The sequence below is a fragment of the Mercurialis annua genome, linkage group LG2, assembly GCF_937616625.2.
Source record: "Mercurialis annua linkage group LG2, ddMerAnnu1.2, whole genome shotgun sequence".
NCBI classification, from domain to species: domain Eukaryota; kingdom Viridiplantae; phylum Streptophyta; class Magnoliopsida; order Malpighiales; family Euphorbiaceae; genus Mercurialis; species Mercurialis annua.
In genome coordinates, this window is record NC_065571.1 from 56789449 (window position 1) to 56816958 (window position 27510).

Consider the following 27510-nt stretch of genomic DNA (forward strand, 5'->3'; position numbering starts at 1 on the left):
ACCAAAATGTTGTGTTTACCCCAATTCTCTATTTTTTTTATTAAATTCAAGAGGGGCTCAGTGCACCCCTTCGACCCTTTTCGTGCCCGCCAGTGCTCTGTAATTGAACAATACATCATAACTAAGACTTTTTTTGATAGAGGATGCATGAAGTGTTTTAAACGAGTTTCAAATGGCGCTTTAAACCTTTCATATTCAGACTACCATCTAACTCACCTAACCATATCTCACTTGACTGGCTATCAGCTCCACTAAACAAACCCTTAACATTACAACATTATGCATTCACCGGCTGTACGTTCAGTATGATAAGTTAGTTTCAGCTTCTGCCCAGCAGCAATTCATCAACACGAAACTGAGCAAAACCAAGGCAAGTAATTAAGCCTGTGGCTATATGCCCATCATGCTCATTTGTTCATACAACTCGACAGATCCTACACTAACGAGGAACCAGAGTTCTGCAGCTATCTTAAAATAACTTATTCACCACCAAGTGATCGGTAAAATGACAGTAAAGACGAGAAAGGCTGACTATCCTCGTCGACAAATATGTAGATCTGGCAATTAGATCAACTTAATCATGAGGAAGTAACCAGTTCGAAGGGCGTAATCGCCAAAAATCAGGCTAATAAAATAATTTGTCCATTTAAAATACAAAAGAACTCGCAAGCAATATGCTAAATTCCTCAATTTGACTCAAGTTTTTTTTTCTTTCCAATATGCAACTCAATGCCGAATAGATTTACCATATTGGCCATTGCAAAGTGACATCAAAATCTGCAGAAGAAAGTTTTGTAATCACTCCTCATCGGAGTAGTTGAACTTGACAGAATGAGAATCCAAATCAATCAGACCTCCTCTGTATGATCCACGTTTCTTCTTCGTCTTTTCATGCCTGAAACCCCTGCAGAAAATTAAAGGAAAAACTCATTAAATATGTGTGCAACATCAACGCAATTTAACAATATAGATGTTGTCAAAAAGACTAAATAAGGATAGTGTGTATCTACCGTGTTCATCCTGTGTTATAATGTGTAAAAGATAGACTGCAACTTTCTTTAGTGAAACATTTTGAAGTCGGGCATGGAAAGGATGGAAGAAGCTCATATAGTAATCAAATCAAATGTTTTATTTCAATCCGACTCTGCATAGTTAATCAATCTAATTATCTGCTATACTATCGAGAATTTATTACTACAATCTGAAAACAGTAGCTTATGTCATATGACCAACTTTGAACAAGAGGTCCAACTAAATCCCTAGACCGCACAGTGCAGTACCGTTAGGTTATGTTAAACAACAACATGATTTCTTTGCCAGTTATTAGCATAGAATCAAAATCATCCTAAACCCAACTTTCCAACTATTATCCAATTGAAACATACAGTAGGATATAATTTTAAGGCGAAGTTACTATATCCACAAGAGGTTCAGCACAATGCAGTAAAAGATCCTTCTGTTTCCAAAGATCATGTTAAAATGCTCCCAGACACAACTCTAACTCCATTTGCGAAAACATATTTAAGTTGGGTTTTTGCATAAATTTACAGCAATAAATGGTAGATGGCTAAAATATGTTTCTGAGGCAAACTTAGTACCAGAAGCCCCTTTCATGAACAAATTGTTTGTTACTAGAAAATAGAAGTTCTCTAATCTTTTTATTTCTTTTATTTATGGATCTTCAAGCTTAAATTTCAAAATCAACCTCCAATATAAATTATATAATCAATACCTTAAGCTACTCTCTCATCCATCGATTGGTCAGCATTGGAATTTAATTCCAGCTTTGAATTTTGTTTATTAACTGTTTTGTTTTTGTTCAAATAAGATAATGAAACTTTCCAATTGGTTTTAAACCTATAGTACTGTGAAATAACCATTCAGCCAAACGATTAAACGTGATAATAAAACATCACGGGAATAAGGGAAAAATCCCATAAAATCAACCAGGTCAAACTAACCACACCTCGAGTACACCAAGACCCAAGCAAGAGTCGAGCATAACAGATTTTAGACCGAACAACAAAAATATAAACCTGAATAAGAAATTTGGGTAATATATCTACTCAAAGAACAGGTGTCCTCACATGCAAGTGTAGGCATATTCTTCTAGACATAATACACCTCAATATCAATATAGGAATGTGGGAAGACATTCATTAGTCACATGATCTTATATATCAAATTATGGACAAACTATGTATTATTTTTTCAGGAGACTACAAATTCTCCTAGTAGGATAAAGTAACTCTTGCATAGAAAATGACCTAATGAACATGAATTTCAAAGCAAAAGAATTACTTATAATCTGCTGGCCATAATTATTAGTGAAGATAACTTAAACCTTAAATTCCCTTAAATAGCAAAAAAAATATTAATTATGAGAACTCAAAAGAAAAGACTCCAAGCTTGTCAAATAATAATTTAGAGGTTTAAGTTTAATTTTGAGAATCATAGTATAATGGCCAAAGTGTTTTTTTTTATTAACAACATAATTTACTTAATCCAAAAGTTCAGAAAGCAACTTAGCATAAATGTTAATCAACAATTTTCCAGGTACACCCTATGATTTTTGGGACAAACAAGCCATACCAACCAACTAAACTTTTAACTAATCTAACTGATCTTCTTGCTTTCAGAGGCAATGAGGTCATATCAAAAATAAGACGAATGCATATTCTTAGATATTTCTAAGAACATTTGCAAACAAAAATCGCAGTAATATGAAACACAAAGGCATTAACTACAAAGCATACCTTCCTCTGACTTGCCCAAGAATTTCCTGTGCCTTTGCACCATAACCAGTCTCAGCACCATCCTGTACAGAAGATAAAGGAATTAATATAAACACTGAAATATCGGAATAATGAAAAGAACTATGATAAACACAAACCTTTGCCCAATATGAATTATCTTTCAGCTTCTCATTAGAGAATACCACCTCATCAACTTTTATCCTCTGGAAATGCTCAACTGACTTTGGCTGCAATAACATGATTTCAGTTAAGTACACATAAGACAATCAGATACTTTTGGTTGTTTTTGTTAAAAAAGTTACAATTTAGCAAAAAATACAAATAGATGCACGGAGAAGAAAAGCGGAAGGAAAGAACATATAACAGATAATAGATGTTTTTCCATAAACCTCAAAAGGTCCTATCATCCAACCACCTTGGAATAAAAGTTTCCACAGGCTCCAGTGCCTCATTGCAATGGTATAGCACAGTAACTTTATAGTTGAAAAATAAGAACGAAAATGAAGGTTGTCATGTATAAATATTTTTATCAGAATCACCAGACACTTGTCCAGTGACTCCAGTCTCTAAAACAGTTAACTTCAAATAACTAAACTAATTCTCAATTGCCACTATTAAAAAAGAGACTCATGAGATATGTCAGGAAGAGGCTCATAAATATGCCAAGGGGCACTGCCTTGGGAGATCAAGTATATTTGAAAAAAAAAAATTAGAATACTATCATTTTTTCAAACACGTATCATTTACCAGTTTAAAAGCCAACTAGTTAAAATTTATAATTTGTTAGATAATCATGAATGTGTCCTTGAATTTAAGTATGAAAACATTAAAGATAAAAAAAACATAATATGTTACAATAAGACAAAATCAACAATCAGCATCATGATAATGGCCTTAGGAACATCAGATTCGTGTATGATTAGGTTTGATTTTGTGTCATGCTTACATACAATATATAGTCTTTGTTAACCTCTAGTAGAAGATTAAACCTTCCTCCCTCAAATTTACATGGAATTTCTGTTATAAATATTCAAGGCACAATACTAATCTTATTCTCTATACAAGCAGCAAAATGAACGAAATTCAACAAAAGGCAGATGCGTCACACAGAATTATTTGCAGCATAATTGTCAAAGATATAAATTTTAACAATGTCAACAAATATATTTCTAAGTTATAAATCTTGAACTTTGATGGGGCTTTAAGTTCAGAATATGAAGCTAAGCAACAAAGTATCTCAGATTAGATTGATCAAATTCATACCTCAGCTGAACCATTCTCGTACTTCTTGGTTTTCTTCATGGAAGATTTCTCTCCGTTTTCCTTGAGGCTCCAGTTTGGCTGCTCATTAAGCTCTTTAGTAAAGGGTTTCTCTTCAGTTTTAGGAGATGAATTTAGCTCTGTCTTTTGACGTTTGGATTCGTCTGTCTTCACGTTTTCAGATACCTCAACTGGTTTTTCACCAGCAGGCTCAAGACCATCTTCTTCAGACGCCACTCTTTTCCTCTTCTTGGAACTTTTATCCTTTTTTTCAGTAACATCCTTCTCTAGAGTCTTAAAAGCACTTTTTTCAGAATCAATTTTATTCAGCTTTTCATCATCGAGAATGGGATCAGAAGACGGTTTATTTTTCTTCTTCTTCTCCTTCTTCTTATCCTTCGATTTTTCTTCATTGGCCTCAGGTACCGATTCTTCAGGTGCCCCATCATTATCAACAACAGCTTCTGTATCCAAGCTGCTCTGTTTCTTTTTGCTTTTCTTTTTCTCTTTAGCCTTTACATCTAAAGCCACTACATCTTCTACCTGAATCTTCTCTTCACCGCCACCGCTCTTATCAGTCTTCTTCTTTTTCTTTCCATCACCCACATTAGAAGCAAAATCACCCTCTTTATCGCCTTTCGCAATTACATCAGTTCGCAATTCTGCAGTTTAACATAATCAAATAAATGATAAAAATCAAACGTTCCGCATAAAACAGGCATAAAGTAACGCCCTTTAAAGATTTAAATGCATACCTTCCGCCTTCTGACTCTTCGAATTTTCATACACATTATCACCACTGCAAAAAAAAAAAAAAAGAACCCTTACATTAAAATGCCTAATCAGACCAATAACATATTCAAAAACTAACAAATTTATACCATTAACATCATAAAATTGCAAACTGCATACAAATATACAATCCGTACCTTAAATTATCCAAAAACTTGCAGAAAATCTCTTCCAAATCATGAGACAAACCAGTCAACTCATCTTTCTAAAACCAAAAAACACACGACAAAATGTAAAAAAACACCTGTAAAAAGCAAATTAATCAATCAATAACAGAAATTAATTAACAGAGAGACACACCTTGATAACGGCTTCAGACAGAAACTTCTGAAGTGTTTTAGAGAACCCACTTTGCTTAAGAAACTGAGCTATGGAATGCAAGAGAAGGGTCCTCTTCTCAGGTTTTAAACTCAGCTTGTCCATGCTGCTTGGCTGCTGTTTAGACAATAACAGCAACACTTGACGAGGTGTAAATGCTAAAATACTAGGTTTAAACTCTTCTTCTTGAGCTTTTTTTACTGTTCTGTTATCAATTTTGACTTCTTCGAGCATGTAATGAAAGCAGAAGATGAGTTTAAACCCTAATAAAAGCTTCCAGCTTACAACAATGGCATACTCATTACCTAGCGAAGTGTTCAATTTTTTTAAGGTGGGAACTAGGGCTTCTTTGTCTGGTAAGTATATGGGAGAATTTCTATTTGCTCCCTGCGGTTTTGGTTAATATACTATTTGGTCCCTGTATTGATATTTAGTATATTATTTAAAAACAAAAAGGCAACTCCATGGAGGAGTGTTATTGTAATTAGCCCAAATTTGTAGTATGATAACACGTAGATGATTTCTGAACCGTCGATTTCATTTAAAAACCCTAAATCTCCCCACAATATTTAAAGAATCGGCCAATTAGGGTTTTTGTAGCTGAAAACAACAGCCACTAAAAGAGGAAGAACAGAGAGCCGCTGAGGTAACCGTAATGGCCGTCGCCGAAGAATCGAAACCGGTGGTACCCGAGTCCGTGCTGAAGAAAACCAAAAGAAATGAGGAGTGGGCGGTGGCTAAGAAGCAAGAATTAGAAGCTTCAAAGAAGAAGGCTAAAGAAAATCGCAAATTAATCTTTAACAGAGCTAAGCAGTATGCTCAAGAATATGATCAGCAGGTAAAATTTGTTTCAATTTTTAGTTGATTTTTCTGAAGCTGTTTTGATTTGGATTTTGTCTGCTAATTCAATTTTTGTTCGGAAACAGCAAAAGGAGTTGATTCAGTTGAAGCGAGAGGCTAAGTTAAAAGGAGGATTTTATGTTAATCCTGAAGCTAAATTGCTGTTTATCATCAGGATTCGTGGGTATGTTTTAAATCTTTTTAAATGTATTTTAAGTAGCTGTCAATTAGGTAGTACGGACACTTCACTCGATCAACCTTTCCCATTTCGGACATAAAACTTCAGTTTTAACGTAGCAACCCTTAAAATAACATGTTTTTCACTTTCTAAGTGTCCTGTGTTGCGGCGTTCGGGCTACCTAGGTTGTTAAGATTTTGATTGATATTCATATAATTTTTTTTCAGTATTAATGCCATTGACCCTAAGACCAAGAAGATTTTGCAGCTGTTGCGTTTGAGACAGGTGATTTATCTCTTGAACATGTTTTATTTTTCTTGTAATTATGTTTTTGGTACATCATTGTAACTGTACTTTTAGTATTCTTATTCAAGTAACAGAATTTGTTCGTAACTTTGGCGAGTAGGAATTTATTTATTGTGATCAGTTCTAAGCTGTCAGTAGTTCTTGAAGATTGTATTAATGATAGAATTTGAATTGCTGAAGAATGTATGATTCTGTTTGACAGAATAGGGCTTTGTTCTAACCATAGCTTTACTAAAGCATGTTTAGAGTTTCTTTGAAACCCAAATTATAGAATACCTTGGGTTGCAATTCACCATGTCTTCTATTTTGCTCCCTCATTCTTAGCTATTATGACCTGTTTAGTACGAAGGATAGTATATTCTAGTAATGGTAATCCTGAATTTAATATAATGTGTCTTAATATTCAGGTGTTTTTTTTGTGGTGGTTGCTATAGGATTAGTAGTAGACATGCTTTTATTTCCCTTTTGGTTGGGGGGTGAAGTGATTGTTTTTGTGGATAATGGCCTATTGGGTGATAGAAGAGTGCTACTGTGGGAGTACAATAAATGTATATTATCATGTGATAGATGATGTCATGAGAGGAATTATGAATAGATTTGTTTTCTGAAATTTCATCCGGGTTAAAATTTATGAAGCAGCTACATATTTTGAATCAGCTTATTGCAACTTCCAAACTTTTTGTTTTAAAAGGTATGTAAACTTAAAAGGCTGACAAATGCCATACCTAACATTCACAATTCCTCTTTAAAATGCATATTTAACATTCTGAAATCGTATTAGCTTTAGTCCTCGACTCTCTATATTAGCACGGGAATAGATGGGACCTTCCTAGGTCTCACAAATCACAATAATCAAATTAGAAGATGATGCGTTTAATGTTGTAGATTTGCATGGGATTTGTTTTCTTATTCCCTTTCAAGGATGCATATGTCGATTAGTGGGTGTGTGCTGTTGACGAGTTTTGCAGCATTTGCATTTTTCTCTCTCATGTTGCTTGCATTTTTTTCCTCGTGTCCTATGGATTTAAATGAATATTCAACAACATTTAGTTAAACATACTGGTTTTCTGACTGCAGATTTTTAACGGTGTATTCCTAAAAGTAAACAAAGCAACAGTGAATATGCTTCATAGAGTTGAGCCTTATGTGACATACGGGTACAACATATATATTTAATCTTTTTTTTCATAGTTCTAATATGGCCACATGGGAAATATTCATCGTTTCTGAAACTCATAATCTCGAGTATATGGTTTCAGATACCCGAACTTGAAGAGTGTGAAAGAATTGATCTACAAGAGGGGCTTTGGAAAAGTGAACCAGCAGAGAATTGCACTGACAGACAATTCTATTGTTGAGCAGGTTCGTCTACCAAAATGTATTTCAAGATGATTATATTTATCTCGTGCATGAAAATGAATTTTTGTAAAAAAAAGGTTATAAGTAGAAAGTTTCGGTGTTCTAAATTCGATAAGTTTCAACATTCATATTTATCTTAGCCAGCTTTTCTAACAAGCTCATAATTTTCCAGGTTCTTGGCAAGCATGAGATTATCTGCGTCGAGGATCTGATCCATGAAATTTTGACCGTTGGACCTCATTTCAAGGAAGCAAACAACTTCCTGTGGCCATTCCAGCTCAAGGCACCTCTGGGAGGTATGAAGAAGAAGAGAAATCACTATGTGGAAGGAGGTGATGCCGGAAACCGTGAAGACTACATCAATGAGCTAATCAGGAGAATGAACTAGGCACCTCAGTTTTGTTGTATTTGTTTTTGTTTTTGCAGCAGCTTGCAATTAGTGGTTCCTGTTTTTTTTTTTTTTTTTTTGCTCCTTTGACATAGTTTATTTTCTAAATATCTGAAGCTGTTGATGACAGGATTGGCCTCGAGACATTGGCTTTATTTTTATTTCTATATGCAGGACCTTTTATTTTTCATTGACCTTTATTTTATTTTTGCCCTTTTGAATTCAAGCTTTCAAAGACTATAAACACGTGCACAATAGTAATTTTTGGAGAAATCTTATATGAATCTACTTTGCTCCTCATTTTATTATTTCAGGATAAATAACTTTAGTAATATCACTTATTTAAATTTATATATACTTTGCCGTTCCTCATTTTATAAGTGTGATTTATACTCTTGCTTATCCAGTTATCCTTATAAATATATTAATACAATAAAAGCTGAACTGCCCTTCATAACTTAATTAGATACCAAATTTAGCAAGTTTTTAAACATTAATTAAAATTGAATTTTAGCTTGGGACATATAGCTACCAGTAACTATTTATTTTTCTCTCATAATAAAAAATAATATTGTCTTGTGTGTTTTTAAAATTATACCATTCAAATTATTTGCAGAACATTAATAAACTGAAATACGCAATAAAATTACTAATAAGAAGCTGTTCAAAAGCTAATCTGGTGAATTAAAATCTTTTAAAAAATTGTTTTGATAAACTTTTTAATAAATTAATATTCAAATTGATAAAATTTATAAAACATTTCAGGACAATAATATAATTATTTTAAGTGTTTTCAGTTTTAATAAAAAAAACCAAACTGATGATGTATCAAATAAAAAGCTAATCACGCAGTGGCAAATAACTTATGAACAAAGTAACGCGCCTCCTGAACTTATGACACGGGATCATTTTAACTCAATTTATATTTTTTTTTAACAACTAACTTCAAAACTCTACATTTTGAGGTCAAATAACTCCATAATATATATTTTTATTTTAAAAAATGGATTTAGGATAATTATATCGTAATAATTAGGGAAGTATTTAATTATTTTTTAAATATCTCACCTCCGATTTGTATTTTACGCGTTTTAAAAATACAATTATGGGGTTATTTGATCAAAAAATAAAGAGTTTTGAGATTAGTTGCTAAAAAAGTGTAAATTGAGTTAGATGATCCCGTATCACAAGGGCGCGTTGACCTTTTATCCAACTAGTTTCGCATTACGTGCTATGCACGTGGCTCGTAACGCGATTCGTCAATGTATATATTAGTAAATTTATTATAATTATATTAATTTTTTATTTATAATCAGTATTAAATTAGTTAAGAATTTTTGTAAAAGTAAATATAATATATTCAGTTATTAATTTTTTTTATACTGAATTTATTCTTATTTTGGTTTTATAATAACCATAATTAACATAATTAACATAATTTTATTAATAATATCTTTAAAAATAATAAGATGGAAATTAAAATAATAATATATCGATCAAATGCAGTATTTTTAAATTTATAGTTCAATCAAACTAAAAAATAGATGTTCCTACTAATTTGGAAAAAATTTAGTTATTTTCTACATGGTAAAAATTAAATTGGAGATAATTTAGCTATCTATTCTAATTAGGAAAACTAAATTGGAGATAATTTAGCTATCTATTCTAATTAGAACTTTAATTACAATATATGTTTAGTGATTAATTAAATAACTAATTAGTTAATTACTATAAAACCATTATTTAGTAATAAACTGAAAAGAATTATTCAGTAAATTTGCCTGTCCCCCCATCCGTGCTTTTATATATAGTATAGATAACTTATCTACATCCACTTTATAAGCATTACGTTCTTATTTACGGGTCTGCTGTGATCTCAAAAATCATTAACTAATGAATTTTGTTTTAAACCTTTCTTTTGGCCGAAGATAAATTTATTAATTAATTGAAGAGATTGAAGTACAAATATCAAAATCATGAAGCAACAAAGAATATAAATTTTCAGACTCTAATTTATCAAATAAATAATATAAATATGAAGATACAAAGAAATATGAAAGAAGTTAATCCAATTAAAATAATCAAGTCTAGATTCCGCGAAAAATGCAAACTCGGCTCTCAGCGAAGAACATAATTTTATGAATACAGTCTTAATTTTTAGTCACATTCGATTAAACTGTGAAACAGCTGGATATTTAAAACTCCATATTTTTTAAATTTCATCATATAAATGAATCCAATTCTTTTTTTATCTAATTAAACAAACACGAGCATTAAACAATGACTAACATTGAAAAAAATTCAACCACAAATATTCATCTTTTACTTTTTTGAGTTCAGGATCTTAAACCGATCAAGAAGATCAACTTTTTTGATTGGGACTAATAATCTTGCAAACCGATTCTAAAACAAAAAACCTCTAATAATTTTTTATTTTTTAACTACTAGTTAATTAAAACTAGAAGGTGATTTTCTTGCTACCGAAACCACCTTTATAAAATATGATCCTTCTACTATTTAAAATTGAAAAGATCTCTATAGAGTTTTATTAAAAAAAAAATTAAATAAAATATATTAAATAAAAACAGCAAATATTAAAGAATAGAGGAGGTGGTTTTCCGGCCAAAAGCTAAAACCACCTTCTTAATACTATGATTTTAATTTATTTAGTTTCAAAAAGGATTTTTTTGGGGGAAGTTTTTATTTTTCTATTTCTACTATCTCTGATCTTTAATTCTTTAAAGTACACGGATGATATGTCATTTGGCTCATTATTAAGAATATATTAATCATCATTTAATTGCCAAAATGGTCTTTCAAATTTGGGTTATCCTCTAAACCAGTCGTTTCATGAAATGTCTAGAACTTTTAACATACATCACAAACATTCAGACAGAAATATGAGTTGATCTTTTTCTTATCTTTAAAATACGGGCTTGGATGTAGTGCTTTGCCAGCAAAAATGTTCATTGGATATACATGAAAAAAAGAGTATACATGTGTACGGTTGTCCCTGTCTGCATGTACAAAGTCCACGTATTCTTGTCTATCAACCGCCACGCGTACATGCAGTATTATTATTAGAAGCAGTGGGAGATAAACAAAAATATCAGATTTGTAAGTATGGAAGCAAATAAGGAGAGAAAATCTGAGGAAGGAGCTGAAAAAAACAAGCAAAATATTTCTGTTTATTATCCAATGGCAAAGGCTGTGATAGAGAATTCAATCAGCAAAAATTCTAATACTGCCATTGATGGCCAGCAGAGTACTAACAAGAAGAAGAATAGGGTTGAAGATGTTTATGATGTTCTTGCTTTCTCTAGATCTGTTGCTAATACTGATTCTTCTCTTGAGTGATTTTTATTTTGCTTAACTTATCAATCTTGTAAGTTTGTACCTTATGTAATAAAAGTATCGTAACCGACGACTTTTAGTTCAAATGGTGTAAACGCTAGACAGTAATCTGTCAAGATCGTGAGTTTATAAGCATTTTTCCTTCTAATTAATTATACCATATACAAAAAGATATTGTACAGTTTATGATTAGTTTCTCTATATATTAGCTGAGCAATCATTTATAATGTGCTCTCTTGAATATGTAATAAATTGAATGATAATGAGGAAAGTGACATGTAATCCTTTATACGTTGATAAAAGAAATTGGAGAAAATTACAAAAAAAGGCCAAAAAGGAATCCTATTTTCACGCGCTACTTTTTTATTTGTACAGTTTACATCACCATCAATTTCATTACAATTTTGTCTTTTATTTCTAATAATTTTCACCAACACATTCTTTTTCTTAGACTGACACGCGTCAAAAGAGTTTGTGGAACTATAACAGATGTATGGCCGGCTTTCCCTTCAACTCCACCGGTCTCACCTCCGGCAACCGTCGCACAACCATTACAATCCAGTTCTTGACCATATCTGATGGTGTAGATCATGACTCACTGACGTCGGATTCGATGGGTATATTTGATTCGATGAAGCTGAAAAGGAAGCCGATTTTCAAGAAAAAATTGATTGATATTTTGCTGGAAGCTGATTATGTGATCAGAGATGGGATTTTAAGGTTTATCGCTGAAACTGGTTTTGAAGTTGGGATTCTGGTTATTCATTTTCGTACGGTTTATGTTTTTTCATTCCCATCTTTTGTTCTAGTTGGTGGGTTTGATTGGGTTTTAAGTCAGTGGTGGAAAGAAACAAAGAAATAAAAGAAAAAGTGAAGGAAATTTGAAGCTGGGTTTTGGTTTTTTTCTTGGATGGAAGGCATACATTAGAGGTCTGCATCAATGGGTCTCAAAGAATTAGCTGTGCTGCATATAACTGGACTATTGGTTAAGAAATTTTCAATAGTCAATTAGAAAGAAAGTTCGCTGCTTTTGTTTGGGTGTTTTGGTATCTTCTGTTTTCCTTTAAATCTACATTCTGTTTCTGAAATTTAGTAAACAGTAGAGAATTTAATTTGAGTTTAATTTTTTTGAAGATCTTGATTAGGTGAATTTATTTTTTCTCATTTTGTGTAGTTGGAATTTTTTTTTTCTTTGTTAATTGTAAAAATTATTGATTCATGATTTTGAAAAGTGACAATAACGATATCAACTATGAAATTAATTTTGGTTACGCATTTGGCCACGGTTTAGATTTGAAAATTAATTGAATAAAATTTAAAATTTCCACCATATTTACAAAAAAAGTTATAATTATAAATATTAAAAAGTTTGGTCATAATTGATAAAAAAAATGTAAACGTTTGGATATAAAAAATGGTTACCCCTATCTTTTATTATATTTGAACATCTTCAATTCATATTTGATACATTTACTACAATTAATATAATAAACACATCCTCGATACATAATATATACATGATTGATACAGGTTTGATACATTAATTAAATTTACTACAATTAATATAAATAAACACATCATTGATACATAATATATACATGTTTGATACATTATTTGAATTTAATTTATATTTAAAAATCTGGAATATGTTATTTTGCATTTTAAATATTATTCAGATATCGTAGTTAAATAATGGATACATCTCCGATACATATTTGATACATCTCCCATATATATAGGTTACATCTCAATACATAGTTGATACATCTCTGATACATAATTTTTACATGACAACTACACTTTTTAACTAAATTTATACACGGTATATATATTTTTTAAAATGTACTTGATAGATACATCTTCGATATATTATTATACATGATAAATAAATTTTTTTATTACATAATGTATACATGATAGACAAATTTTTTAAATGGAATTAATAGATACATCGTAGATACATAATTTATACATGATATATATATTTTTTAAAAATTTACTTAATTGATACATCGCTGATACATAATTTGTATATGATAGGTACATTTTTTTAGATGTACTTAATAAATAAATCACTTATACATAATTTATACATGATAGATACATGTTTTACCATATAATTAATACATGATATTTTTATGATGTACTTAATTGATATATCTCTAATACATAATTTATAAATGATAGGTATATTATTTATGCATCAGACTCATGTGTCGGTATGTATCAACAATGTATCTGATAATTAATTCATAAAATTATATTTTCTTTAAAACTGTATCATTTGTGTATTTTTATATTCTTAAAATTCAATATATTTATCTTTTTAAAATTGAAATTAATACTAGTATTTTTAAAATTTATATATAATAGATCATTTTAGATATAATTTAATAAAAAACATAAAAGATTATTTGTATTTAAAAAAAATAAAAAGAAAGTAAATGAAAAATGAAACAACCAATTGATATAAATATTGTCATGCGCATATGTCAATAACAAAAAAAAATGAAACAACCAATTCTCACGTGCGGGTCACAAGTACACTGATGCACCTTCACGCGTCAGCATTTGACATCAACGTCACACTGACGTCAGCGGAAAGGGTGCTGAACGAAAAAAATTTGAAAAAATTAGTACTGGTGAAAAGCTTCTAAAGAAAAGGTTACCGCATGAAATATGTTGGCTATTTTAGGATATTTTTGTTATTTTCTCAAGAAATTGAAGCATTAATTCATATAGTTATAAATTAACCGGATTTTATTAGAAGAGTGATAAAATTACTAAAAGTAGAGTATGTAAAATGTAGTATGTGAATAAATTAAATGATTTAATAATAAGTTTTCTTTTGAATTTTTAATTTTTTCAAATTTTCTTTTTTCTTATTTAGAAGCTATGAATAAAATAAGAAAATTAAAAGCTTATATTTAATAAATACAAAAATAAACTATATTAAATTTATACAGTATTAAATTTCATAGAAATATAATTTTATTTATGCTTGTATAATATACATTTAAGAAATTAATTGAGAATTTATTTTTTTAATTGAATATCTTAATTTAAATTAAATTAGAACTAAATAAAAAGATTAATTTTTTTATAAAAATAAAAAATAAAAATTATATTATTAAACTATTTAAAAAAATAAATAAAAGTTATAACACATACGAAGAATTTGAAAATAATTTCAAATATATTTTCAAGTAAAGATAATACCAAAATTAATTAAAAATATTATTAAAAGACCTTCATAAGCAAATACGTCAGATATTGATTTTCAACTTTTCTAGAATCTGGAATCTACGAGGATCGAATACATCATTTTACAAAAATATAATACATTCAAACTTTATTTGTTTATTATTATTTTCTCAAGTTTCTTATTTTCTAGGCTGTCAAAACTGACCGCTAAATAATCATACAGAAATTATAAAGAAGTTTTATCTCAAACAACCTTGATTGAAAATCAAACAAAATCTTTCCCATTTTAAAAAAACATAAAAGGCCTAATCACTCAAAAACCCCTCACCTTTAGACTTTTTTTCAATTCCACCCCGACGTTGAAAAATTATCAATTTTATCCACTTTTGAATTTTCCGTTTTCAATTGTACCCCGATTTTTTAATTTTTGTTAATTTTTTTACTTAAATGATGAAGTCATTCAATTAACTAAGTCTAAAGATGAAATTAAATTCTTTTTTCTTCAAAAAAGTACAAATAAGTCCTTTATTATTAAAAACTAACTAAAAACCATAATCAAATTAACACTATTTTAAATTCTTAATTAATTTAACTAAATTTAAATAAATTTTAAAAACATACAATTAATATATGCTAGACATGGAGGATGTTTTTAAATTTTTTTCAAGTAAAAAAGACGTTAATTTAATATTTCAGGGTACAATTGAAACACAAAAATGCAAAATAGGGTAAAATTGACAAATTTTCAACGTCAAGGTATAATTGAAAAGGGGTTAAAAGGTCGGGGTTTTTTAAGACATTAGGCCAACATAAAAACATATTCAATCAGCTAGCTATATCCAAAGCTCTCCTTTTAAAACATATAAAATATCTTTAAAAATTAATCTAATATTTGTTCTAATTTAAATATTAATACTATAAAATTCAACTGAAAATTAGAGTTGAAAAATTGACCGTTAAATTGTCTAAGAAAAACCGACACATTTGCAATACAATTGTCAAATTAAAATGATTTACAAAAAATAGAAAGCATTAATTTTGAAACCACTAAGGCATATCCATCTATACGTTGCGACATACTTTTTTTTAGAGTTAGTTTGGAAATGCTATAATCTTCTAAATTTCTAATAGAATTTTAATTACTTGAATTTAACTACTCTATACGATTGGGTCACTCTCTATTTTTAAGTTGGATTATCGATGTCCAAACTTTTTGATAAAGGTCCAAACGAGTTGAACTACTCACAAATTATTTGATATTAAATTTTCATTTAAATCCAGTTTAAGTTTGAGATATTCGAGTTTAATCTTAAATCAAATTCGAATATTAATTAAAAAGGTTAGTGGGGCTTATGAGTGAGTCTAAAGGCATCTCTAAAAGAGTCATCAAATATTAATTTGATGACTCCCTATCTTTAAAGGAGGCACCAATTATTAATCAGGTGACTCTCATTTTTCTTCTCTCATTAAATTAAGTGATTCTTTTTTGAGTTCTCAAATCACTATTTACTAAATTTTTACTATTTGATTAAATATATAATTTACTATTTATAGTTTATTTTTTATTTAATTTAAATAAATAATATTTATTTATTATAGAATAATTTTATATATTATAATATTAACATACTTTAAATGATTATTTTTCATAAAATATTAAAACAAACATAAAAATATAGCATAAATAATTTTACTAGATGGTAATCTAAAAACAAACATATTACGGTATTACATCATCAATTATCTGATAGAATGGTATCATATCCGCCAATTTTAACAAAATACTCACTAAGTGTGATTGAATTAGAAGATGATTGTTGTTATTGTGCTACTTTCTGAAATATTTGTTTGTTCAGCTTTCAAATAGACCCATATATATGAATCAAAAATAGAATCCAAGCCATCGCTAAATTCTTAATGTAGATCAAGTTTTAAATTATATATATATATATATATATATATATATATATTAACTGGATTAACATGTAACAAAAATAACCTTGTGCGTGTATTTGGTAAAAAAATATATAAATTTTTAAATTAAAAAAATGATTAAAAAACTGAAGATAAAAATCAATATTTTTTGGTGTAGGATTTAGTGATTTCTATTGGAATAAATTTTTCGCCAAATTAATATTTGATGATCCATGTTGAAAATAACCTAAACAAAGTTCTTATATACTTAAAATAATAATAATAAGATATAGTTCAACTCAAGCTCCAAAACTGTATCTCCTTTAATCTCAAATACAAATTCATATAGACTTATAAAACAATTTGCCCCCTCAACTTGTAAGAAATGGACAATTAACACATTCATTAATTTCGTGGGCAAATTAGTCACGAACTTGATAGTTATGTCCTATGGGCAATTAACCCTGTTTGGGCAAATTAACTTATAAATTGAAGGGGCAAATTATCAATTTAGAAAACAATTAGCTTACAAGTTGAAAGGCAAAATTGTCAAAATAGAGTTAATTGCCCATAATCAACAAATTCGTTATTAATTTGTCCATAAAATTAATTTATATGTTAATTGTTCATTGTTTACAAATTGAAAGGGCCACTTAAAACTCAGTACTAGTTTGAAGTCAGTATAACTCGAGTTCGGCTCAGTCCGCTTACGCCCCTACTCGGTAAACATAAAATGGGGATATGGAGGATGGTAGTTGGATTGTGGGGGAAGATTTATGTTGTAAGGACGTAATAAATGAGAAAATGAAGTGACAACCGTTTCTCATTTATATATAGGATTAAGACAAGCTTTATACAACTGGCATAACCTTTTCATTTCTGTTTTTCAGTGTCACCCCACACTGAACTCCAACTGAATTACAGACCCCAAGCGATGATATCTATCCATACAACATTTTTCATTTTCTATGTGTAAGTGTCAACAATTTTGAGACAAATCCTATGGTCCTCCTCCTCTTGAGTTTTAAAAGGACTTTTATGTTTTACTACATAATCTAAAATATCACTCAAAATGATAAAATTAAAACATCTAACATGAAATATCAAAAAATACGACAAAACAAGAAAAAAATACTCAACTTGTTCTCAAAATCATTAAAAATCAGTCTATTTTTTATAGACGGAAGAAGTAATACAACTATCAGATATCAGATAGCAACTATTACATATCACTTCATAGCAATAGCTAAACTTGATGAACCATTCCATGTCGACATAATAATATAATTTATATCCATCACTTAAAAGATTAAAAAACATTTTATACATCTGAAAACTTTGGATGCATATACTATCAAATTTCATACTAAATAATTGAGTGATAAAAGAATATAGCATGATATGAGTCTTTATCCAGAAAGATATGAAAGTGATAGAATTAAATATTTTATAACAGTTAGCTTTAATAATCGTTTCGATTTATTTTCTTCATTACATTAATAAATTATATTTCAAGCAAATTACAATAACACTCCGAACATTTATCATAATTTATATTTTACATTAATCTTATAATTTAATTAACAATTAAAGCGATATGTAAATGAGATCCGACAATTAGCGCGATATGTGCACGTGCATCTCATACTTCCACTGAATAATTCAGATACATTATTATATACTCAATCTAAAAGTACTTTAGAATATACTTAATCATAATCATTAGTTCATAACACAATGTTAAACTTGTTTAATCTAATCCTTTTATACTAAGTATATACTTCTATACTGCATGCTAAGATCCATTTACTATTAAAATAACATAAAAAACGAAACGTTTCGTTGAAAAATCAGATCCAGGCACTAAAAGAAAAAAACCCAGAAAATTCTGCAGCCAAAACAGGTCAAATTTATCATCCGCATACATCATCATAGAAATAAATAAACAGGTTTATTTAATGACTAGCTAAAAATCAAAATCTTCACAAAATAATTAAAGAAATGAAACAAAACCAAACAAAAAACAAAAATCTTGAGCTACCAGTTCTTGGTTTGGTTCTTCAAAGATTCAAATCAGTGATACAATTCCAAGCGACGAGCACATAAAGAACAGAAGAATTTTCGTTTGATTTTATAACAAATTGGTAGAAAGCAAAAACTCCATTTGCGTTCGACATCCATAGCTTCGACTTTGCCTCCGCAGTACGGGCATGAGCCTGGCGCTTGTTGCCGCCCAAGCTCCCGTTCTTCTTCGTCGCACAAGAACACCAAACACATTGTTTTGCCTCGTTTAAGCTGATGATCGGATCGGCTGAGGAATTTTTTTGATTTCTTGGTGAACTTTTTTCTTATTTTTTTTTTTGGTTTTGTAGAGATTTTAAGATTGGAATTTGTGAGAAATAGATAGAGAGAAAAGGGATGGAGAGTTGGGAGTATTTATAAGCGGAGAAGTTAAAAAGGGAAGATGTGAAACGGCTACACACCAACTTTTTCTTATACCAATCTCGAATAGTACTCATCTTTAAAATATACAAAAAAAGCATGTTATAAAAAAATTTAATATAAAAAATAATTTAATTTATAACATTTATTTTTATATTTTTATAAATATCAAAATAAAATCAATACTTTTTTTTTATTTCATGTATCTTTTATTTTAGAAAAAAGTATAATATGATAGTGTCAAAGGATAAAAATGTTTCAAAAATAGTTTAAATTTCATTCGATAAACTATCACTAAGATGAAAGTTAAGATTTGTTGGTTGAAATTTTAAAAGTACGGATTTTTTTAAGATAGTTTATGAGAAAATTTTCCAAAACACACAATTTTTTGACATAATTATAGCGGTACTTTATTTTTGACATATTTTTTATTTATCAAATTATATTTTTACTTTCTCGATCGAAATATGAGTTAAAAACAAATAAGGCATGTTTCAATCGAATGATATTTTATGGTGTTTTTTAAGGTTTTTAGAAGAGTAAGCAAGTAAGGTATGTCTCGATTGAGACATGAGTTAAAAAAGAAGAATAAGGCAATGTCTCGATCGAGATATGAGTTAAAAAAAATTACTCCCTCCGTCCCACTCTAATTGACAAAATAACTAAATTACAATAACCAATACAAACTAATAAATGACATAGATAATTACTTCTATACCCCTCTATTGATAATGGAGTTAATTAATGCTATTAGTATATTAGTCAAATTCTCATTAAATATTCACCATTTTCCCATAAAAAATTTAAATTTAAATGAGGGTAAAGATGGAAAGTTAAAGGAAAAAATTATAGTTATGTTAGTTTTGTCAATTAGAATGGGACACCAAAAACTCCATATTTTGTCAATTAGAGTGGGACGGAGGGAGTATTTTATAAATATATTATAAAACTAGATACCGAGTGAAATAAAAAAATTATAAAAAAGATCTTATAAATTTAGAAGTAGGATAGTTTTAAGATACTCCCATTATTTATTTTAATATTTAGTTTATGAAAATTAATAAATGAAAAAATAAAACTATTAAAATTAATATTGAAAATCGCATTTAGAGTCTAATAATTTGAATAAATAGATTATTTTGCCAAAGTTATCAAACTAGTCTCAAAAATTAAAAAGACAAAATTTTGTTATTTAAAATTTAAACACTTTAATGAATTTATATAAAAAAAAAATTTCTAATATTGACAATATAAAAAAAAATTCTGTTTGTTTCCCTATAATGTAACGTTTCCTATTTTTCTGCTCAATATCTTTAATGTTTTTTTTCTTTTTTTTTTTTCTATTTAAGAATAATTGTTTAGCTATAACAATTTTAAAATTTAATTTAATTTACTATTTTCAGTATTTTATCTTTAATTTTTTATTTTTTATTTAAAAATAAAATAAAATGTCGTGTTATGTCACGTGTGCTGTATTTATTTTCCTATTTTTAACTTGCCTTTACTCATTACCACAATTACTAAGCTGACTGTACTATTTTGTTTTTATTCACTTTACATTCTCTTGCCTTCATGCATGAAATGGAAACTGATACAATTACAGTAACAAACTAATTAAGGGTTTTAATAAATGTTTCTCAAATCCGACCCGAAATTTCACGAAAGGTTCGTAATTAGACCGGTTGCAATTTTAAATTTTGATAATTAAATGGAAAAGTTATATAAATATATTAATTTTTAAATTGAAAAATAAAGACAACTATAACTTAAAAATAAATATTTAATTTTATTGTGTTTAATTATATTTACACTACAAAAAATAGAGAAAACTAAATTTAGAAAAACATTTATGGTGAAAATTACTTTCATTGTGGCTGCAGCAATAAACAAGAGAAAATAATTTGGGACCACATCAAAGAAATATTGTTGGAAGTGAATCTATATAAAAGGAAAGATGGAGTTGTAGACTTGTAGTAGAGTTGGCTCACACAAATTTCTATTTTGAGCAATGATTTGGAAAATGAGTTTTACTGGTTTATTAGAGAGAAAAAAATGAGTTTAACCGGTTTAATTTGATTTTCAATTGCTTTTTTGTTATTTATGTTTTGGTATCTAATTGGACATACATCAAGTTCCGAATTAATACGAGTCAATCGGCATGTCCATCCGGTTTTAAAGACATCTAATTTTTTTTATAAATAGATTTATTCATTTGAGAAATTAAAATACAAATAAGAAAGCCACAATGCAATCAACCTTTATGCGCTTTCAACTTCTTCAAACTTTAATCTATCAAATAAAACAACATAGATATGAAGATACAAAAATATAAAAAAAAATCGAATTTAAAATAATCAAGACAAAATTCCACGAAAGATAACCAACTCGGCTATTAACAATGAATGTAGTTCTGTGAATACGAGGTTTTAATTTATAGTTAAAACTTAAAACTAGAGAGCTTTTCAAACTCCCGAATAAAAACTATCTTTTCTAAAAAATATTAGCTTTTTCAAATTTTTAAAGATAGACTAATTAAAAGATTTATAATTCTTCTATTTTTTTTAAGTTGAGAATCGTAAATACAATCAAGAACCCCAACAACCTTGATCTAGTTAAAGATCCTTTCAACCGACTCAAGTGGAAGAAAGACTTTCAGTTTTAAATTTTTAAAGACACTCACTAATTAAATTAAGTGGTCGTTTTCCATCTTAAAAGAACCTTCGCCTCTAAAAAAATAGTTTCTTCAAAATTTTAAAATAAGAGAGATCTTTAAGAATGAAGTTTTATTGTAAACAAACTAAATATACCTTATTGAGTAAAAAAGGAAAAAATAAGAAAAAAAATGGAGGAGGTGATTTTCCGGCTAAAAATCTAAAATCATTTCTTCAAAACAATAGTTTATCTTTCGTATTTTTCAAAGAAATAAAATAATTTGAGAGAGAAGCATACATTTTATAATAAATTTAAAGAAAAAGAAAATGATTTGATCAAGAAAAAAAAACTCTTTTACTCCACATGTGTTTTCTTAAATTATAAAAACACTCATTTTGATAGCAAAAATAAAACTTTCTTACTCCACATAGTCCACATCTGATATTGTAAAGTTGTAATCTTTCAATTTTACAATAAATAAATCAGAGTTTGTTTGGATCAGCTGTTGCTAGTAGCCGGTGATTGATAATCGTTGTTAGTAATTGCTAAAATTTTTTAAAATGAAAAAAAAACCAACGTTATAAAGAATATAATGTGATTATTTTAATGAAACAAAGACAAATGTTATCCAAAAACATAAGAGTTTGTCCAGTTAATAATCCTGAGTGTAAAAAAAATTACTCTCTCTGAAAAAAAACGTTTCTTCATTCTTTCTAACTACACCTCAACAAGAAGGGATGATGTTTGCCTTCTTGGACAGAAAATTACTTTTTCCTTATTTTTTTAAATGTTTAAGTTTTATTTTATTTATCTTCAATAATCACACCGTAGATGAAGTTTATTGTGTTTTTGTGTTCATTTTTAAAAACTTTTTAAAAAATCTTATTTTGTTCAAGATTTTTTGACTTGCATGTAAAGGACCTATGATCTGATCAAGAATTTTTAAAGTTTTTTTTGGCTTGTATATCAAAACAAAAGGCATATTCTATTAGAGAAAAGAAGTCTCTTAGTTCATCGAAAGGTATTTATTATTTTAACTATAATCCATGAAGTTTAAAACATTGAAGATTTTCTTCAATTATCTTGTTTGTTTGTTTTTACTATTTAATTTCATATTGTTTATGGTATTTCTAATTTTTGAATTCCTCTTGAAAAGCATGATTGAAAAATTTTAAATTTTAAAGGATCAAACAGTTTATTGGCAATACTCGAAATAGATTCAAGTTAATGTGCTCATATCAATAGAACTTTGTTCATTATTATGCGCCATGATGGCTTGGTAGCATAATTTCAGCTTAATCTTTCCTTTTCAATTATTATACTTTACTTGTATTTTTTTATTGTTTCATATTCAATTGTAGATTATACTATTTGAAAGATCGTATATTTGTTTGTTATTATATGGTTTTCATATTTGTATTTTAATCTCTCTTTTTTCAATCAATTCTATTTCGGTTAAAAAGACATAAAAAAACCTTTTCATTAAAGTAATTATTATCTATCTTTTCTCTTTATAATTCATTTAAGAGAACTCATATTTAATTGAATCCTCATAACTATTATTAGAGATATAGTTGAAGAATATCAATATACATATTTAAATTTGTTTTATCAAATAATAGAGAGAAGTAGAAAAACTAATAGGATAAGTACTTTCTAATTTTCATTTAAGAAGGAACGAGTGAATTTTACATCAAGATTAATAAAACATTTACAATTGGAATCTCACCTAAAAATAAACTAAATGTATACTAAATTAAATTGCATTTAATACATATTAATAATTATTAAAGGGATAAAAATAAAAGTTTAGTACAAATTGACAAAAAAAATACGCGGGACATGTAAAAATGAGATATATTTTTTTAAACGGAACAAAAATAATAATTAATTACCTATTTTTCTTTAATGTTACGTTTGAAGTCTATTCTAACCAAATCTTTTAAAAGCATTCTATTTAGCTCGTTTGAAGGTTTGTGTCACGACCCGATTCTCGGCGTCGAGACCGGCGCTAGGGAATGGGAGTGGTTGCTCCGAAACCCGTAGCAAGCCTTAAAAATACATTAAAAATCACTTAAAATTTTTCGCGGAATTCAAATCATTTTTGAACATTTTAAAATCGCAGTTTAAAACGTTCTGATGAAAATTACCATTTAAAACATGCACATAATTTTCTCTTTAATTATTGCATTTTAGTTGCAAAACCATTTCTCTATGGTTTATCATGCATCTCGTGTGCATACCATCTTACTATGGTAATTACTGCATTTCACTATGCAGGCCATTTCTCTATGGACTTAACTGCATTTCACTATGCAGATGCGTTCGCCGCATTTTATTCAAGTGCAGTCGCTCGGACTTTCGCACAGCATTCACATATTACATTATATCAGAGTTTAGCGTTATAAAATATAAAGCATAAATAAGTCCAACGACTATAAAGGTATCACCGTTCATTATTCTAGCTACTGCAACTCTAGACACATAAAGGAAAGTCATTCTCACTTATTCAATCCAGGGATTTCCGGAACAAGAAATTGGAAATCCTCACCTCAAACTACTTGCCTGTAAAAATATTAAATTCAACGGGGTCAGTTATAAAAACTGGTGAATGCGTACAACATGTACTAATAAACATTAATATGAAAGCAATGCATTCCAGATTACCGATTCATATGAAACCCTAAACCATGATTCATGTTCCTATATGCTTTCAAAACAGGAAACATAAATATTCCACATCATTTCATCATATTCGGGTTAACCTTTTTATGGCCGTATTTATTCATTTCTTTTTGTACTCTAGCCCGTCAAATCTGATCATTCATATTTTACGTATGTGAAGGTCTTTAGACTCTTTTCACCATACAACAGATTTCGGCAGTACATATATACCGTCGCCATTTTCACTTTTTTAAAAGGTTCAACCTCTCAGATCTCGGCAGTTTGCTGACTGCCTTTGGTCGTCTATATTCCGTTGCCTCTGAAGATCTGTTCACACAGAGTCTAGGCCGTCGCCTGACTTTCCAGGCCGTCGCCAGGATTCACACAGCACATTCACATGCAACCCATTCTAAATGCAATACCGGTGATCACACAGCACTATTGCCGCCCAATAGTAAGCACGTTTCAATGAATCTAAATCGGTTTCAACATTATGAATAGTTCATGCGATTTAAATTCAAAATAAAATAAAGCATTTGCAAATCATGTAAAGCAGTTCGCAATATTTTTAATACTAATATTTAGCAGTATAAGTTGTAAACACACTCACAGTACTCGCTTATTCCAAATATAAAAATACCACCCGTCGAATATTCAAAACCTTTGCTCGCCGGTTTCCGCGACAAAACTCGCTGGATCTAATTTAGAGATTAAACATTAATAAATGTAATAACTCTAAATTCTAGGATATACTCTAGACCGACTCAACCATATAAACCACATAATCACAAACCAAATTTGATTCCGACTATCTATTTCCGCGTCATCGTATTTCTATACGATACACCACATAGTTTATTTATTTTCAATAAATAAACATAGAATTATAATTCCATATAATTCTAACACACATTCAATTCACATAATTTTCTAAAATACACTTTTAGAAAATATCAACAAACATAGCACAATTCAAAAATAACCAAAAATATTTTTCCGTAAAATATTTTTGACCCGGGGCTCGGCCCCCCCTTATTTTCTGCCAAAAACATTTCGGCACTAACTGCTGCCAACTGAGTTTAGGACTGAGCCAACATGCTCTATCCCCTCTACTCATACTCCGGTCACCGTATTCCGGTGGTTTTGGCCGGAAAACTCAAAAACGCTAAAAACGCTTAAAAATCCATTTTAAGCCATTTTTATACCGAAATTCATCAAAATTGTTTTCAAATACATTTTTAATTTTTATCTTGTAAAAACAGCAGCCCAAAATTTTAAAATAATATTTTTCATTATTTTAACCATTAATACCGAAATATCAATTAATAATCAAAACCGATTATTAATCCGTCAAAACACTACACAAAAATCATTTAAACTCCACAAATAATTATCAAACACATTTCATAAATTTTTCACAAATATTTTCTGCCCAGAAATTAAAAATGACATAAATACCCTTTTTAAACAATTTTAGCCGAATAGAGTTAATAAAAATTAAACCCGATTATTAAACCGCTAAAAATTAACCATCAACCATTTAATTAACATCAACCACAAATATAACTCATACATGAACCAATTTATTTCCAGAAATTAAAAATCCCTTTATTTACCATTTTTAAGCTATTTTTAAGCTTTAAAACAATTAAAAATCGAAACTCCAACCATTAAATTAATACCCGAATTAATTAACATTTTTAATCCACAAAAATTTAACTTTAAAGCATATATAAATATCATCATATAGATCAGCCCAGAAATTTAAATAAATAATTTAATTTTCACGGAAAAATTATTTAAAAACCGAAACCCATTAAACTAGTAATTAAAACCAACTAATTATCCATCAAACATCACATATAAACCATCCTATGCATGTTTCTAACACTTAACCAACATCAGCAACTAAAAGTAAGGTTTTGAGCTTGAAATTATACCTCAAACGAACATGCAAACACACACACACGATCTACGCAATATTCCCGACAATTTTCGTGAAGAAAGTTTTGAGAGAAAATAAAAGTGTAAGGTTTTGTGTTGGGAGCTATGGAGTATTCGGCACCCACAAAATGGAGAAGATGAAATAGAGACTTGGGCACCAAGTTTAGCTTAGGAAAATATCTAGATATTTATTTGGTTGTTCAATTATTTACAAGTTTGCCATTATGGCATTCTTGTAAATAATTCGAACTCTAGGTGCAAAATAAACTCAACTTTCTCAAACACTCAAAAACATTAAATCATATCATATGGGCTGAGTTAAAATATTTTTGGGCCTTTAAAAAATATTTAAAATAATTATTTTTACGGTTTTTAGTGAAAAATCACAAAATTCACTTTTAACACGTAAAATTGCCAAAAATCACATTTAAGGCAAACACATAGCAAATCACATTTTACCCTTATAAATTCATCACGTGAATTTATTCACTATTTTCGAGGTCCTAATCAATTAAAATCGGACACACACGAAAATAGACACTAATAATTCTACGGGGTATTACATTCACCCCTCCTTATAAGAAATTCGTCCTCGAATTTCAAAACAAACTATTACCTTGAGCAAACAAGTGGGGATATCGTTTCCGCATATCCGCCTCTGTTTCCCACGTACATTCCTCAATTGTACGGCTCCTCCAGAGCACTTTTACCATAGGTATCTCCTTACTACGGAGTTTCCTAATCTGGGTATCCACAATTTCTACGGGTTCCTCCTCATAAGATAGTTCCTCGTCTATCTCAACCTCCTGAGGTTGAATAAGTCTATGAGGGTCAGGTATATACTTCCTAAGCATTGACACGTGAAACACTGGATGTACTAGCGACATCTCAGACGGTAATGCTAACTTATAAGCTACCGCTCCTATTCGCTCAATAACCTCATAAGGTCCTGCATATCTCGGCGCTAGCTTTCCTTTCTTTCCAAATCGGATTACACCTTTCATAGGTGATATTTTAAGAAACACAAAATCTCCGACTTGAAATTCTATATCCTTTCTCCTCACATCAGCGTAGCTCTTTTGCCGACTAAATGCAGTTTCTAAACGTTGCTTAATCAACGGCACTTTCTCAGACGTAGT

General features: G+C 29.2%; 3 protein-coding genes and 1 long non-coding RNA gene across 5 annotated transcripts; 1 reads left to right on the plus strand and 3 right to left on the minus strand.

Annotated features, from left to right (window-relative positions):
• Positions 1 to 456: 456 nt before the first annotated feature.
• On the minus strand, positions 457 to 5467 carry LOC126667690 (suppressor protein SRP40). 2 transcript variants are annotated; one of them, XM_050360739.2, is made up of 7 exons: positions 5109 to 5466; positions 4946 to 5013; positions 4772 to 4815; positions 4020 to 4678; positions 2894 to 2983; positions 2757 to 2818; positions 457 to 904 (listed from the first exon to the last, which is right to left on the minus strand). In XM_050360739.2, exons 1-7 carry the CDS (start codon positions 5358 to 5360, stop codon positions 799 to 801), a joined length of 1281 nt encoding a protein of 426 aa, XP_050216696.1. In that variant the 5' UTR covers positions 5361 to 5466; the 3' UTR covers positions 457 to 798. The 2 variants fall into 2 exon arrangements, with proteins under 2 accessions (XP_050216696.1, XP_050216697.1); XM_050360740.2 differs by lacking the exon at positions 457 to 904 and adding an exon at positions 961 to 1144 and having other exon boundaries at positions 5109 to 5467.
• A 232-nt stretch (positions 5468 to 5699) lies between these two features.
• LOC126667692 (60S ribosomal protein L7-4) lies at positions 5700 to 8387 on the plus strand. The gene is made up of 6 exons (XM_050360741.2): positions 5700 to 5964; positions 6053 to 6150; positions 6372 to 6429; positions 7528 to 7607; positions 7710 to 7812; positions 7982 to 8387. The coding sequence occupies exons 1-6, from the start codon at positions 5782 to 5784 to the stop codon at positions 8195 to 8197; spliced, it is 738 nt and encodes a 245-aa protein (XP_050216698.1). The 5' UTR covers positions 5700 to 5781; the 3' UTR covers positions 8198 to 8387.
• Positions 8388 to 18555: 10168 nt separating this feature from the next.
• On the minus strand, positions 18556 to 19136 carry LOC126669432 (uncharacterized). Its single transcript, XM_050362893.2, has one exon. The coding sequence runs from the start codon at positions 18944 to 18946 to the stop codon at positions 18743 to 18745; it is 204 nt and encodes a 67-aa protein (XP_050218850.1). The 5' UTR covers positions 18947 to 19136; the 3' UTR covers positions 18556 to 18742.
• A 4919-nt stretch (positions 19137 to 24055) lies between these two features.
• On the minus strand, positions 24056 to 26522 carry LOC126666845 (uncharacterized). Its single transcript, XR_007637996.2, has 3 exons — positions 26368 to 26522; positions 25038 to 25125; positions 24056 to 24328 (listed from the first exon to the last, which is right to left on the minus strand). It is a non-coding gene; the product is annotated as an uncharacterized LOC126666845 (long non-coding RNA).
• Between the last annotated feature and the right edge of the window lie 988 nt (positions 26523 to 27510).